Source organism: Notolepis coatsorum, assembly GCF_963971535.1.
Source record: "Notolepis coatsorum genome assembly, chromosome: 18".
NCBI lineage: Eukaryota > Metazoa > Chordata > Actinopteri > Aulopiformes > Paralepididae > Notolepis > Notolepis coatsorum.
Genome location: NC_140182.1, coordinates 83,450,818 through 83,468,289, shown reverse-complemented (window position 1 = coordinate 83,468,289; position 17,472 = coordinate 83,450,818). Strand labels below are relative to the sequence as shown.

At 46.0% G+C, this 17,472-nt stretch overlaps 1 protein-coding gene across 1 annotated transcript in view; it reads left to right on the top strand.

The window, feature by feature from the left end:
- Nucleotides 1-17,472, top strand: part of tdrd12 (tudor domain containing 12) — a gene marked incomplete at both ends in the record, with an annotated part of 274,420 nt that overhangs the window by 239,699 nt on the left and 17,249 nt on the right. The window contains one exon of the mRNA XM_084335256.1: nucleotides 10,605-10,777. Coding sequence (XP_084191382.1) covers nucleotides 10,605-10,777 — 173 coding nt within the window. The remainder of the gene's footprint in view (nucleotides 1-10,604; nucleotides 10,778-17,472) is intronic.

Genomic DNA, 17,472 nt, shown 5'->3' with positions numbered 1-17,472 from the left:
TCATTGAAGCGTATGCGGCCCCATTCTTCGCTTCTCATGGGGGCAGGGGCTGACACCCAGTTGATGGCTGAGGCTGGGTCTGTCCGTGAGTATGTTCCGTCGTCGCGTGGTTCCTACATCGCAGGTTGTGGGTGGGTGGAACCTGGTGTTACAGCTGCCACTAGCTCCAGTGGTCAGCAGGGGGACTCGGTGCCTCTTCTGTTGAATGCTCAGCAGGGGTTACCCCGGATTCGCCCTCGCCAGGCGGGGTATCGCGCTGTTGCCTCCCACTCCCGTCAAACCGGCAGTGGTCTGCAAAGGAGAGGCGAGCGTGATTTGAGTGGTAGCAATATCGCTGCAGGGCTTCGGCGTGTAGGAGCCCATGGGGTCCTCATGCCTTGCGTGTCTAGCTGCGGAACAACTCAGCATGCGCTGGAGGGGTGTTCAGGGGGCTAGTGTGTGTCCACAAGTTTGATGACAGCTCCTCCCATATCAAACCGGCCCTTTCTGTCGGGGTCCCCCCTTGGGTGCTTTGCACGACGGGGGGGACCGGGCCAACTATCTACTGTTCCTTGCGGCCCAGCGTCAGTTGACGGCGGGGGCGCTGTGGGATTATATTCACATATGGCGACGGGAATGCCCTGTGAGTCGGTGGATGCAGAGAACGTTAGAGGCGGGGCTGGTTTTTCAGTTCACACAGCCCCATCCTCCGTTCTCAGGTTTGGTGCCGACCCTATTATTAGGGTCAGACGCAGTGACAGCCCTGGCCGACGAGATCCAATCTCTGTTGGCGAAGCAGGCCGTCGTTGTGGTCCCGAGCGAGGACGCAATGTCAGGCGTCTACTCCCGTTATTTTCTGGTGCCCAAGAAAACAGGGGGGGTCAGACCTATACTGGATCTGTCCGCGTTCAATCGGTTGATTGTAGCGAGACCGTTCAGGATGTTGACCGTCCGACTCCTTCTGCTTGCTGTCAGGAGGGGGGACTGGTTCACCTCCATAGACCTGAAGGATGCGTATTTTCACATTCCTATTTTCCCTCACAGGAAGTTCCTACGGTTCCTGTTTCACGGCGTAGCGTACGAGTACCACAGAATGCCGTTCGGTTATTCTCTGGCTCCCCGCACATTCACCAAGTGCGTGGCGGCTGCTCTGGGGCCTTTACGTCGTCGGGGGATACGAGTCCTATTCTATCTCGACGACATTCTACTCCTCAGCCGTTCAGAGGAGGTTGCCAGGTCTCATACTCGGCTAGTGGTGGAATTCCTCACCAGCCTGGGTTTTGCTGTGAATTGGAAGAAGAGTACACCTCTTCCCAGTCAACAGGTGGAGTACTTGGGCTTGACATTGAGGTCGAGACCCATGATTGCGACCCTCTCGGAGCGGCGTCGGGGGGGATCTCCGTCGCGCGCTCGAGGGTCTCCGTCTGGGAGGGACGGTTACGGCGCTGCAGGTGATGCGTCTGCTGGGCCTTATGTCAGCTGCTCACACGGTGGTTCCTCTTGGCCTCCTCTTTATGAGGAGGATACAGAGGTGGTTTCTCTCTTTGAGAATAGATCCGGTGAGGGGCAAAAGGAAATGGTTGACAGTTCCTTTTGCGATATGGGGAGATCTCGCCCATTGGAAGAGGCTGGGTATCCTCTCCATTGGGGTCCCCATGGGCAGCAGGGGCTCACACGTCACGGTCTTCACCGACGCCTCTCACAGGTTGGGGAGGGATGTGTCGGACCCATGCAGTGGGGGGCAGCTGGACAGGTCATGCTGGCCCGGCTACCCTGCATATCAATGTGTTGGAGTTGAAGGCGGTTCTTCTGGTCCTCAAACGGCTCCACCGCCTGGTGGTAGGCAGGCACGTTTTGGTCAGGACGGACAATGTGACGGCGGCGGCGTATATCAACAGGCAGTGTGGGACTCGTTCCGCCCGCCTGCTCCGGGCGGCGCGCGAACTGTTGCTATGGGCATCCCGCAGGCTGCGCAGTCTGAGGGCGCTCCACGTTCCTGGTACGGAGAATGTGGGGGCGGATATAATGTCTCGGGCGGTCTTCGTCGCGACGAGTGGGAACTCCGCCCCGACATAGTCAGACAGATCTGGGATCGGTTCGGGGAGGCCTCGGTAGATCTGTTTGCGTGCCGACGTTCTCACAAGTGCCCCTTGTGGTTCTCGCTCAGTCGAGCAGATCATCCCCCCTTGGGGGTGGATGCCTTCTCGACCTTTCCGTGGCCGCCCGGTCTTCTGTACGCCTTCCCTCCTGTACAGCTGTTGAGTCAGCTGTTGGAGCGGATACGGAGGGAGCGCAGGACGGTGATCCTGGTCGCGCCGGACCGGGGCACGTCAGTGTGGTTCCCGGTCTTAAGGGGAGACACTGCAGGTGAATAGGGTAAAAAAATTAACTAATAGATATCACAATGAAACTTCCCCAGTTGATTACTTATATTAAGACAAGACTTTTTTGTATTACAAGTTTTCTGAAATTGTATGTTTAAATATGCAAATTAGGCATGATTTACTTAAATATGCACTAATTTGCATATAATTCCAGGACAGAAATCTGAACATTGGATAAAGCCATTTTCAAAATTATAGTTTCATTTTGTTGACATATTAGAGCCAAAGGTTATTACAGAGGGGATTTTGGATATCTCTTTATCACTCCATAAATCAGAAAATACTCCATTCAGTCCATTTTTATGGTAAAATTCCATATTTCGCCATGTTTTTAGGAATAAAATGTGATATAAATCAGGGTATGAAAACCCTTCTGTAAATACCTTCAGAACATAGATATGAATAGAACTGGAAGGTTTGGTGTATGTGAGTGCTACTGAAGTGGAGATTTCTGGCTCAGAGTATTTTTTTTAAACGGATATTTACAAACACAATACCTAATCAAACCATTAGTAATAGACAACCTAAACACATGCCTGATAACTGAATAATAATAATAATGATGTTATTGAACTGAACAGAACTACACACAGGCTACAAACAGTGTAGTACAGTGTAGTACCCCCTAATAGGCAAAAAATATTTGAATAGATATCACTATGAAACTTTCCCAATTTGTTATGTACATATAAACTAAGAAAAAATATATTGCAAGTTTTCTGAAATTTATGTTTATATATGCAAATGAGGCACTTCCCCATTAAATATGTGCACATTTATGGATGCAATAAGGCAAAATGATGTAAAATAAACAACTAAATGTGTGTTATTGACGTTTTATTGTCACTAGTTTCATAGAAGACATGTTTAGGAAGCAAAATATAACAATCTCAAAATCAACAAAAAAAGTATATTTGACTATTCACCTGCAGTGTCTCGCCTTAATCCAGCTTCTGGTCGCTCCTCCTTGGGTCATTCCGTGGTCAGCGACGGCCCTCTCACAGCACGACGGAGTGTTTTTCCAGCCTCCGGTGTTGGGTCAACGCCTGGTGGTGTGGCTGGTGGGAGGGTGAGTCTGGAGAGGATGGATCCCTCGGTGGTTGATACCATCCGGTGTGCGCATGCTCCCTCCACTGTTGCGGTTTTTACGCGGGCAGGTGGCGTGCGTTCCAAGAGTGGTGTAAGGGGGGGGGCTGGGACCCAGTCTCCTGCCCCCTGGATGCTGTTGTGAGTTATCTCCAGTCTCTTCTTGGTAGGCTGTCGGCTTCGACGGTGAGGGTATATGCGGCAGCTATATCCTCCTATCATGAGGGTTTTGAGGGGACTGTTTTGTTCAGCCACCCTCTTGTGAAGCGTTTCCTGCTTGGCGCTCGACGCGTTAAGCCGGTGCAACGCTCCTTGGCTCCGACTTGGGATCTTCAGTTGGTCCTCGGTCGGTTGTCCTTGGCCCCGTTTGAGCCCCTCGAGCAGGCGCCTTTGGGACAGCTGTCCTTCAAGACCGCGTTCCTACTGGCTGTCACTTCCGCTAAACGCGTAGGTGAGCTCTGTGCTCTCTCGGTACGTCCAGAGTGCCTGTCTTTTCGGACCGATTGCGGTGCCACTCTGCGACCTAATCCTGCTTTCGTGCCTAAGAATATCCGGAGTTCCTTCCGCTCCCGGGATATTGTGGTTCAGGCTTTTCGTCCTCCTCCTCACACTAGTGAGTTAGATGCGGGCCTTCACCTGTCATGTCCAGTCCGTGCTTTGGGGATTTACCTCAGCCGTACTCAGGACTTCAGGGTTACCGACCAGCTTTTTGTCTGTTACGGTGGGGCTCGTGTTGGTAAGGTACTGTCGAAGCAGCGCCTGTCCCATTGGTTGTGCGAGGGTATTACCCTCTGCTACACGTTGGCTGGGCAGGATCCCCCTGGGGGCATCAGGGCGCACTCCACTCGTGGGGTGGCTGCCTCTGCCGCTCTCCTGGGTGGGGCCTCGGTGGAGGACATCTGTGCTGCGGCTTCATGGTCCTCCCCGGGTTTTACCTCATGGACATGACCGGGGGTTCTGTCTCCCAGGCGGTTCTGGGGTCTGTGGCCTTTCCTGCTTCCCGTCCTTTGGTCGGGTAGCAGGAGTGTATGGGTATGGGCCACAGTGTGTTGAGTCACACGTGGTTCCGCCTGTACGGTGTGTTCAAGGGGTTCTAGTTCCCTCTTGTTCGCATTCAGGTGGAGTTGACTGCGCCCCCCCCTTCATTAGGAAGGATGGGGTGACAGGGCTCCCCGCACCCCTTGATGTGGGCTTACGGGTCCTCGGGGTACATTTGTCGGGTCTCGCGTCCGCTCTTCCCCATATCTCATAAGGCTCAGAGCGGGACGCGAAAGCAAATACGATATATAACGATAGGTTATGTAAATAACCTAGTTATATTAGTATTGGCTGAGCGTCCCGCTCTGCGCGGCCCTGAGTTCCCTCTTGAGGGATCTTTTCCTGGGACGGGATTTGGCGAGGAAGGGTGTTTTGGTGACCAGAGTCACGTTTATATGGGCGGTGCCACCATAGGGGCGGGGCCCCATACAGGTGGGGTGCATGTAGTTGTTTTGTTGGAGATACAATAGGTATCATAGGAGATAAGGGGTATCTCATAAGGCTCAGAGCGGGACGCTCAGCCAATACTAATATAACTAATATAATCGTTATGGCTGGCGAGATGTCAGAATGTTCTTAAAGAGACATACAAACATTAACCAGTCAAGCTGGTCATACTGAAAGTCACGCTGTATAACATGATTTCTCAACACAGATCTATAAGAACATGATAATATATTCCACGACACTACCTTACCGCTAATAAACAGGTTTCTTATTTCCTCCAGCTTATGTTTTATGCTGTTTACATTCAGGTGAAAAATGTGTAGTCCGTTTTTATTTGCTGTGGTTTTGATGTTGTCGAGCTCAAGGTAAATTTCTTCTTCTGTGGGGAGGGGCTCTGTGTCGTCCGGGTGGGAGATCCTTTGCTCAGGGTCGTTGTCCCGTGACGAGGGGGGGGGGGCTGTCCGTATTGTTGTCCGTCTGTGTCTGGTGCTGCTGTGGGGGGGGGGGGGGGGGCTTTGTTGATGTCTCCGTGAAGTCTGTGTGTTGGTATGTGGGGAGGGGGGAGTTGTTACCTCCGGTTCCTTCCGCCTCGTTCTGGTCCCTCGGGCGTTCCGTTGTAGTTGCGCCGGTGATCCAGTAGTAAGGCTGAGCCCGAACGTTCGAACGTTCGTTCGTTACGCTGACATTCGGACTTTAATTAATAGGTTCGAACGTTCGGTGAAAAAAAAATAAAGGATGCGCACAGGGTTGAGGTGATGTGAATGCGAGGCGCTCGGCTCAACCAGTATGGTCTGCCGGGCTGCAGCGGGATACTATTTCTCAACCAGAGCTCTATTTTGATTGACAGGCGATTCTGCCAATTACGTCACACCGCTTGCACCCGCCTCTGCTGTTACCACCAATCGGCAAGCCTCAACAGACTTACCGTAGCTACCGGGGAGCCGTAGTTAGCTCCCCGCCGAGGAAGTAATCGGTAACAAGGTTTCCGTAGGTGAACTTGCAGACGGATCATTAATGAATACCATCCTTTTTCGGCCACGGAGCGCGAGCTTCATGGCGGGAGGTGGTTGCGTTGGAAACAACAGCAGGCGCACGGTGGACAGACCCGTCCACCGTCTACCTCGGAACGGTGGTAGGGCGGACGGGCGGCAGGCGTGTTGGGAGCCCGGCCGTTCCGAGGTAGACGGTGGACGGGTCTGTTGAGCCGAGGCGTGCGCCTCTCCTCCCGGCTCCCCTCCCCGTCGACCAAGAGTGAATACCTGTTATTGAACGTGTAACACTAACTATATAACGTTCGGTTAATGCCACAAAACGAATGCATTTGTTTATCTAGCCCCTTACGTGACTGCAAGGGCTATTGTTTATCATACTTTGATTCAGTAGCTTGTTTATTTTCTTCTGAGTGCTTTGTTTAATTACATGTTTACATGAACAGCCACCACTGTAAACAACATGTTTTTCACCAATAGACTATGCAATGCCGCCCTCCGTAGGATCTATAATAATACAATAAAAAAAAAAAAATTATTAAAAAAATGAAAAAAAAAAGTATTAAACATTTTTTTTATTAAAAAATTTAAAAAAACGAACGTTCGAACGTTCGTTCGATAAACCCTGGCGAACGTTCGAACCCTAAAAACAGGGTTCGGGCTCAGCCTTATCCAGTAGTGGGCGGTGGAGGGTTGTTGACGTCGGATGATGAGTTGGTCTCAACGGTGGTCGTCGCTGTTTGCGTCTGTAGGAGCCGTTGATTCATCGCCTGTCGGCGTGTTAAAACAGGTCCCGGTTTTTGATGGATGTCTCCAGACAGGAGCAAATACAATAGAAACATCGATTTTCTATCAAACTTGCCTGTCGGGGGTAGCTTCTTTCTTTCGGGATTTGCCGTCAGCAGTCTGTGAATAGTTGCAGCTCCAATAGCCGGATGTTTACTCTCCCAGCCATTCAACAGGTAAAAGTCACAATGGGACTGTAGATTTTCGCTTTTGTTGCTTTCCACTGCAGTTTCCTGACGATTCTGTGCTGAATTCAGGCACACGTCTGTAATCCATAGTATGGCGAGCAAGAAATGCGCAAATATTCCCGTATATCTTCTTTTTGATGATTTTTGTTGTTGGTTTCCATGGGAACAGCAAGAGCTGGATATTCTGCGACCGTTCATGTCGAGAGCCGGAAGAGCCGGAAGCATGTCCCCTTTAACTACTATTATAATATTCTGAAATCAATTCCCATCCCTAAAATATGCTGTAGTTAAGATTAGGGATGCCCCGATCGATCGGCCACCGATCGTTATCGGCCGATAATCAGTATAAATATGCCATCGGTGATCAGTGATAATGCTTTATTTTCGCCGATCGTCAAAACCGATCGATGACACGGAAAACATGATCCAATTCTCTGCAGAGTTCTCACTCGCTCTTCTCTCCACAGTGCTGCTTGCCGCGTACGGCTCCTCCTTCTCCTCCAGCTCCTCCCGCACCCATTGTTTACATGGGTGCGGGAGGGGCTGGAGGAGAAGGAGGAGCCTCCGGCAACAGTCTGCTCTAGTAGTGCATGCGACGTGAGCTAACGTTGGCTACCTACCGAGCCGTTGGCTACCTAACGTTACTGTTTAAACTAAATGACCCAGTGACTACATGAGGCATTGTTAACCGTATCTAGCCGGATAGCTACTGATAGCTCCTGATATCAACAAATGCTCCAGCAAGTCTAGTAGTGCATGATAGCTCACGTTAGCTACCGTTAGCTACCGTTAGCTCACTGTTCAAAACGAAACGTCCCATTAAACTAAATAGTTCACTCAGGCGTTGTCTTAACGTTATCTAGCAGTAGCTACAGATAGCTCCTGATATCAATGTCTTATAACCAGTGATGCCAGTAACGCGTTACTAAGTAACGCGTTATTGTAATCTGATTACTTTTCCCCGAAAATAGTCATCTAACGCGTTAATCTTTAACACTTTGACTGCCAGGGGGCGTCTTTAGACGTCTTTGCTGGCCATGCTAAAGTTGCCGGGGGACGCTGTACGTCGTCTTTATATCAATATTTCAAAAATCTGCGATCGGATTCATAATGTCCCTCCGCTGGCCTGAGATTCACCAGCAGGACCCACTGAGCTCTCTGGCGGTTCAGGAGCGCCATCTGGTGGCCGATCGGCGCAAGCGCTTAACAGGAAGCGCACTAGAGGTTTTGCTAGACGTCCGTATTGCTTCCGGCCACTCGGTACATGTCCCGTGACTCTAGCTCGTCACTCTACATAGCGATCGATTGCCAATAACTCGATAAACAACATGATTTGGACGTATATACCATTATACAAGCTGGAGATGGACCGGGTAATAATATATCCCATAATGATAAAATTTCTACTCGACGATGATCGCCCAACGGCGCGCGGAGACTGGGGTGAGTTTCAGCGTGTAACGTTACCGTCTTCGATAATAACTGATATTATCAACATTTGACCCACATTAGATGATTGGTATAACGCTGCCCACGGAATTATAAACGCCCCCTCGCCCATCCGGTCAACATCAGATGACGTGTAGTAACTTCTAGAAGTACGTCTAGTTGGAATTTTTTATATCGCGCTGATTGCCATCAAACTGTATTTCATCATCAATATAATGCATTTGGGGCTATATATCACGTTCTGGAGAAAGCTGCAGAAAGAGATGAAAACATACTTATACATTAGACCATACTTTACTATGAATATGTGAATGAAAAAGTTTAACGTTGCTACACAATGAACAATACATATAGGACTTTGAATGGGCCCTAATAATGGCAATGTAGCAATAGAATTTAAAAAGTTATAGCCCTGCAAAGAAGGGGACTTTCTCCATAGACAAATAGCGCTGGCAATCTATGGTATATCATTAATTTAACCTTAGGCAACCAAAGTGTTAAAAGCCAGTAATCTGATTGCAGTTACTTGTCCAAGTGGCTGTGCGTTACTATTTCGTTACTATCTCATCATAAATGCATAATGCAGGCGGAATGCAGTATTTTATTTCGTTTTCGACAGTCAAAAATACATTTTGAGCTGTTTTTCTTATTTGGGAGTGACGTCGTGTGGCAGTGAAAGGGTTACACAAGAATGTGTCCCGCGGCGTGACTGGACCCTCTGTCTGTGAGTGACTCTGCTTTGGTCCAATCACATTCCCCATCCACAGTCTGCGAATCAGAGGCAGAGTAGGGCGGGTCTTCACAGCACGTCATGTGACATATGCGCCAATCGTGTGACAGCAGGGCTCCGTCGTTACAGCCTCGTCTGCTCGGAGAATTCCACCCCAAAACGCTTGTCTAAACGCAAAATTAAAAGTGAAACCGCAAGACGACTTTTGCGGTTTCTGTTCAGACTTCCATCCCAAAACGCTCGTCTAAACGTAGCCTCAGTCACTACTTCACGTTTGTGTCAGCTAAGCCGGGTGAAAAAAACATTCATATGCAGAGGAAACAAAATACTGTCTACCGCTAAAAACAGCACATCCAATTGCATTGAAAGCATCTGGAATCACAACACTAGCCGACGCTTCGACTAGGTACAGGAGGACTCGGAGGTCCAACAGCAAAAGAGCGAGATTGTTTCTTTCCCTTTTGATTAATGTATATTTGATGGTGGCAGAGCAAAAGCTCTTATTTGCCAGATTTACAGTTAATTTACATGTTAAAGAGAGACTGATTGTATGTTTATAGAGAGACATTTATAAAAACAATTTAATAGTTACAGTTGATATAATTGAATAGTTCAGCCTGCATTTGTTAGATGTGATACACTGGTTTTGTAAAACCACTGGCTGGCTGCTCTAATGCTGTGAGCATCATAGACTGTTGCTTTACCATACTTGATGGTACAGAAGCTGAAGCACTAGTTTAACAATTTACGTTATGTGCAGAGAAACAAGTTAAAAACAATTTATGCACTTTCAATAAAGCGTTTAAAAAAAAAACTGTTGGGGGAACGACGACGACTTCGTAACCTAGTTACTTTCAAAGTAACTAAGTTACTCTGATAATCAAGTAATCAGTAAAGTAACTTAGATTACTTTTTAAAGGAGTAATCAGTAATCAGATTACTTTTACAAGTAATCTGTGGCATCACTGCTTATAACACTGATTCGATGCGTATTCGAGCTCAGGGCATGTTGAATGTGATCAATAGGGTCCAGCTGCAGCTCCGGAGAATCCTGGCTGTAGCTGGAGGCTACTCGAGTACACACAGACAGTGGAGCTGTTTGCAGATAGCGAGCATTTTGACTTGTTGCGTGGTGGCGATGTCTCGCAGATAATATAAGTATGATTATATAATATATATATTTTATAAAAAAATATATATATAAAATAATTGTTTTGATTTTTTTTTTATAAAAAACTATCGATATCGGATCGGTATCGGCCGATATGGCTCAAGACGATCGGCGATCGGTATCGGTGGCAAAAACCGTGATCGGGGCATCCCTAGTTAAGATTCGATAACTACAATCAAACCTTTTATCAAATGCATCTTGGACATTTGATACCCAACTCTATTAGCAACAGAACATTGTTAATCCTAAAAAATTATATTGGAATATTAACATGCATTTGAACACACTCATTGGACCACTTACCTTTCTCTTACCTGAATGAATAACGGGCTTCTCTTTTTTTCATCTTGACCCAAGCTGCGGATGGTCCGTATGCCAAAATTGAAGACGTACATCAATGAGTACAAAGTTGCCTCCGAGATCCTGAAAACGGGGATGGGAGCCAACAATGAGCAGCATCTGCAATTGCTGGAGGAGTTGTGCCAGGGAACCGTGCCCACAGACCCTGGGGAGGACACTCACATCACTGGGTGAGGGAATGTCCAAGGAAACGCAACTATTAGTTTCAGTCAGGAACACTCTAGATTCGATTATCATTGTACAAGTACAGACGGAGTACAACAAAATTAAGCAACAAAAGTTGGCATTTAACCAGAGTGCAATGGAGCAGTAAAGTGCATTGCAGTATACAGTATAACATGTGAATATATGGAGTATATATGACAAAGCTAGAGTAAATATGCTAAATGAATGTATGTACAGTATTATTATATATAGTGGTACGAGTATAAATACACTATGATAATAACCCACCAGCTACGGTCCACAGTCTGCCACTCCATCTCTCGGAGGTTGTTTTTTTATCTCTGATACTTGGCAGGGCTGTACGCTAAGCTTTTTCACTAGGGCCACACTTGCCCCTAAATGAGAAATTTAGGGGCACAGAATATTTTTTTGGGGCAAAATATTTTATAACAATTTTACCATTATAGTGCAAAAAAATATGTTCCTCCTGCCTCATTACTGTGGTCCTTTTTATTTAACATTTAAATGAGTTTGTTTTCAGGTTTGTATCTTTTATAATGAACCAACTGAGAAAGTGTGTAAATCACTAATGGAACAAAAACAACAAACTGTGTGTGCGTGCGCTTGTAGTGCTCCTTGAATGAGATCACCACAACACACACACACCATTGCATTAATCAGGAGGACAAGAAACTCTGCATACCTTTGTTTCACAATGAATAGTGCTTTATAAATAAAATGAATTATTATTATTGTAAATAACCCCATGAAAGGTTTATTATTTTATAAAAATTTTTGATCCACTTTTTCTCCCATTTCTTTCTATTTTTCTCCCATCCCAATTTTTGTATCATCCAATTCAACCCTCCCCTGTCTTTGAACGCTGTTTCATGCCTCCCACAAGCCGGCTGCAATGTGGACTAAGTCATACATAGCATGAGTCCCCTACGATACTCGAGGTAACAGCAGTCGCATCTTTCCACCTGCGCGGCTCGATCTTTCAGCGTCAGGGGTCTGGGCTTTGGAGGGGCCCCGCCCCCGTCGCTTCCTGATTCTACTGCGCAGGCGCACCAACCGACCTGTAGGAGTCGCTGTCCACAACGCCCGATCGCCTCTATGCCTTCTACAACGGCGCTCAGTTTCCGGGTTCCTCTGATTGGCCACTAAGCCCACGTGAACGCACGCTAGCACGCCCCCCTTATCGCCCACTCTCGCGCTGTGAAGCGGAAACGCCCAGCGGGGCGAGGCGGTGGTTTCTCCCCGGCGAGGCGGTGGTTTCTCCCCGGCGCCGTGCGCCGCTGACTCGGTCCAGCTCCAGCGGCCGTCTTCCGCCTGCGATATCCTCTCTCCGAGGCGGCTCGTTCTTATTAATCCCCCATTGTTCAGGTCGACATGGTCGCACAAACACCCGTTGGAGGAGTAGTGGGGGAGAAATGAATGAGAACTTTATTTAACAGATTGCAGAATTGGTACAATACAGTACGGCGCAATACACACAATTGTTAAGGGGATGCAGACCAGAGAAAGACGTTTGTCTTGTTTACATCAGGGTCCCCCATTTTCAATTCATATCGACATTTATGACATACACAACATACATGACATTAACATGTCTGACGAGCACAGAGTTGCCAGTCGATAATTCTTGCTATTTAAAAATATTCCTCTTCTTCTCCCCCACTACTCCTATGTTGTGTATGTCATAAATGTCGATATGAATTGAAAATGGGGGACCCTGATGTAAACAAGACAAACGTCTTTCTCTGGTCTGCATCCCCTTAACAATTGTGTGTATTGCGCCGTACTGTATTGTACCCATTCTGCAGGCGGAAGGCGGCCGCTGGAGCTGGACCGAGTCAGCGGCGCACGGAGCCGGGGAGAAACCACCGCCGAGCCGGGGAGAAACCACTGCCTCGCCCCGCTGGGCGTTTCTGCTTCACAGCGCGAGAGTGGGCGATAAGGGGGGCGTGCTAGCGCGCGGTCACGTGGGCGTCATGGCCAATCGGAGGAACCCGGAAACTGAGCGCCGTTGTAGAAGGCATAGAGGCCGCCCGATCCCCACCCATCAGTTTCCCTCCCCCTAATACTGCCAATGTGTATTAGTGCGGATGACCAGCTAAACTGAAAGCAATGTGGAGCGCTGGGCTCGAACAGGGAGATGATCTGTTTGAGCCCAGCCTCCAGTATTCGTGGTGAGCGCCTTGCCCACTGCACAACCTAAGTTTTATTATTTTTATGGGTAATTACCCGCTTCATATTTGTGATGTTACTGGTTTCAGGGTATGCCTAAAGTGATCGTTGGGCCGTTTATAGAGATCTATGCCAATTAATGTTTATGTATATCCGGGACTTTTTTTATAAGAATTGAGAGGCCTACTTCGGTATGTGTATATGTGACCTTTATTTTGAAAACCGTGTTGCGACGCAACCTTGTTTAAGTTTGCGCTTTTGACAGTGAAATGTTCAGTTCAACTTAGCTCGAAGGAAAGACTCTAATCAAAAAGGTTTAATGGACCTGTATGAGGCCATAGTTCTTACGGTGGGACTTTATAGAAGAGGAATGTAATACTATGCAAAACGGTGGGACTTTATAGAAGAGGAATGTAATACTATGCAAAACGAGAAATAAACAGTGATTTTACCAGCAGTAAGTTGCAAGCCACTTTCATACGGGGAACCGTGACAATTATTAGTATTATCTTATTTGCATATTGTCTCATTATTAGATAGATAGGTTGATACTTTATTGATCCCCGGAGGGAAATTTAAGTAGACAGTATTCAAGTATTGAAAAACGTCTTAACACTTTGAGCGCCACGCCTGGTTTTCCGTTTTACCGCTTGAATGCCACCATCGGCGCCAATGTTAACGTTAATATCGCCTAATCTATGTTTTAAATTATGGCTATGTGTCTAATCTGCCCATCGCATTATCAAAGACTATTTTCCAGTCAGTGCTGTGAAGGCAGATTGTTTTTTTATCGCGTCGTTTCCGTTTCAGAGCAGTTAGAAAAGCCCCCGTTTTGATATAAAAAACAGCTAATTCTGGAGCATTCCATGAAAATCGTCTTTTAGTGGAATATTCCACAACGTTGATATTCGTCGGCCTTTTTATGAATCGTTTTCAAATAAACGTTAGATGATCAATATTATACGTGCACGCAAGCACATTACGGCCGCGCACTGATAATCGCTCCGTTGATTTCCTCACGGACTTTTACAGTGAAACCGAAAGAATACATTTCACAAAACAGCTTATAACTTCATCAAACTTACTCTGATTATCCTACCACTGATAACATAGAGTCCTTACCTGACATCAGATGGTATCCAACTGGTATATTCCAATTCCTGATCACCATTCGAAAAAATCGATACGTGTATGGATCCAACGCGATACAGTAGAACTCCATGATCCGCGGGGCTCTGAGGCTCCAGAATGAACTCTGGTAACCCCGGCTGGATCAGTGAACTGGAAAATGTGGAGTACCGGATTTTTTTCCCCATTAATTTTCATTGAGTCCATTCCAAAATCACGTATGTCATCTGGGAGACGACAGGGGGCGCTTTTTTCCACAGTGATCGCCGGCTATACTCGGGTAGGCTCGGGTGATGCAATAATTTTTCAGATCGCAAAAAAAAAAAAAAAAAAAAGAGAAATCTCGTGAGTGGCATTCTACGTCACTATTAAAAACCCGAGAAATCTCGTGAGTGGCACTCAAAGTGTTAATAGTGGGCGACTCACCTAATGCATGGCTGAACTGAACGTTAGAAGTGTGTCCCCGTCAATCATCACTGCCAGATCCGACTTAATTTCACCGGCTATGGTCTCTTATCATCTCTCCACATCGGACGTGGTTGTCATAAGATGGACTGATATCCGCTCCGTTCTTCTTGCAGAGCAAAATTAGCGGCTTAAACGTATTGAAATGAAGTTCTTCTTTGGCGACGCAACATTCAGTTTCCATTCGATGGTTCGCTAGGAATTATGGGATTTGGTGTTGGATGTATGGACTCTACGCAGACGGGGACATGGTATTTAATCGCACGATAGACTACAACTACCAAATATATAGAGTGGCCCAAATTTACTTCACACGCAAATCTTTTTTTCACACAGGCTATCGCAGTAAATTCATTCATTGCCGACAGATTTTTTCATAGCACCGCGACATTATGTCGCACTGTACAGCCCTGGTTGTAGGCTAATGTTTTACTATTTTTTTTATCCAATTTGTATGGATTAATTTAGGAGTGAAATGCGAATGAAGGGTTGAAATCACTACTCGCAAGGTTGCCCCCAAATATTATTGTCCACTCGCACGGGCCAAATTAAGGGGCAATTTGCGATAAACTTGTCGCAGTGTACAGCCCTGCTTGGTGGAGTTTAGGAACTGTACACTATTGATAGTTGTGTATTTAAATATTTACAAGCTTAGATATATATAGGGTAGGGGTGTAACGATGCGACCTCACAACGATTAATTTCGATTACGATTATTCAGGCAACGATTCAATGCATCATGAAATCTCTTCATTTGACCACGATTCGATACATTTTCGATACATTTTCTATCAGTTAAGTCCCCAAAAAAAATTTAATACACAAATGTGGCTGGGAGAACTCATTCACTCAGCATGGATGGACTATAGGTCAATAAAAGCAATACACAAAAGAAAAAAAAATTATATTACATTAGAATCGATGCATTTAGATTAATCGATGCATCATTACTAGGGCTGTCTTAAATACTTCGAAGCTTCGTTCGATGGGCATGGGATTCGAATATGAAAATAAAATTTGAATACCGTAATTTTCGCACTATAAGCCGCACCTGAATATAAGCCGCAGCAGCTAAATTGAATGATGTGTACATATATAAGCCGCACTGGACTATAAGCCGCAGGTGTTTTAATGTTTAATTACCATATGTACCGGTAATTAGCATTGGGACACAATACTGTCGGACAAATAACAAGAATTAACTCATTTACAAGTTGTATTAAGTTTAGCAAATAAGGGAACAGATAAATAACATTTCAATGCAGTCAAAAAAGCAATATTTATTTTTTTACATTTTCGGGTTTGGTCACGTCGAGTCACATATAAGCCGCACCGTTATATAAGCCGCAGGGTCGAAAAATGGGGGGGGGAAAGGCGCGGCCTATAGTCCAAAAATTCCGGTATTTTTTATTTTTTGCAAAATCAACTCTGCCTCTTTGTTAACTACAACAAGCAATGCTGTTTGTTATTTAAGATGAGGTCGGACTCGGCACTGACAGATTTGTGTTCATTGTGCTGCTTTTATAAAGCCTCAAATGACGGCTTAAAATATTTCATGAAAGCAGTGTTTCGTTTGTCTAAGATTTAAAAAGGTTTAAACTTTACAGCACTGACAAAGTTGAACAAAGTGCTGTACAAGTCTCACAACATACATTTTTTTTTATATAAATATATATATTTTTTTTTTATCTCGAAGCTTCGAATTAACCCTTTAATCGCCAATGACGAGTTAACATGTCAATCTCCGCCATGCGTAATCTGCCAATGACGCCGTAACACGTCATTGAGATCAATATTTCAAAAATCTGTGATGGCAATCATATTTCACCCGCGGAGACTTGAGATCTCCTGTTGATCTCCTCTCAACTCTCCAACGGTTCAAGAGCGCCATCTGGTGGCCGATCGGCGGATCGCCCAAACAGCAAACCGGAAACAGAAAGTGGTGCTCATCCAAATTCGGTCCGACCACTCGCTATAGCTCCCGGGGCTCCATCTCGACACACTGGATAATCAATCGCTCGCCCTAACTCAATAAACAACGTTATTTGGACGTATATAGTATTATACAACCTGGAAATGGTTCATCTAGATCAACATCCCATAATAGGAAACTTTCTACTCCAAGCTGATCGCCCAACGGCCCGAGGAGACTGGGGTAAGTTTCAGCGTTTATTATTACCTTGTTCGATACAAACTGCTCTGATGATCATATCACCCACACTACATGAATCATCTAACGTTGGCCACGAATTATAAACGACCCCCCCCCCCCATCCGGTCAACATCAGATGATGAGTAGTAACTTCTAGAAGCACGTACATTTGAAATTTTGTATCTGCCGCCGATCGCTACCAAACTGTATTTGATCATCAATATAATGCATTTATGGCTATAAATCACGTTCTGCAGAATGCAGCAGAAAACGATAAAAACATATTTATACTTTAGACCATATTTTAGTATGAATATGTGAATTAAAAAGTAGAACGTTGCTACATCCTAAACGATGGATACTTGACGTTGAATGGGCCATAGTAATGTCAATTTAGCAATACAATTTAAAAAGTTATAGCCCTGCAAAGAAGGGGAACATCTCCATAGACTTTCAACAGTGGCAGATAGGGGTATATGATCAGAATAATCCCTGGCAGATAACGGGTTAAAATCTCTGCCCCGAAGCTTCGAATTCCAAAAGATTATTCCAAGGTCAGCCCTAATCGTTACACCTCTAATATAGGGTGTAACGGATTGTAGGTGATCTGTGATCCGTACGGGTCACTCCCCACGGTTCGGCGCGCATTTGAACCACAGATTAATTGCAAAATGTAACCATCATAGTGAGCTATCAATTTCCCCAAGGTGATCGATAAAGGAGTATACTATCTTATCTATTTGATCTTATATTCTCCAGCATCGT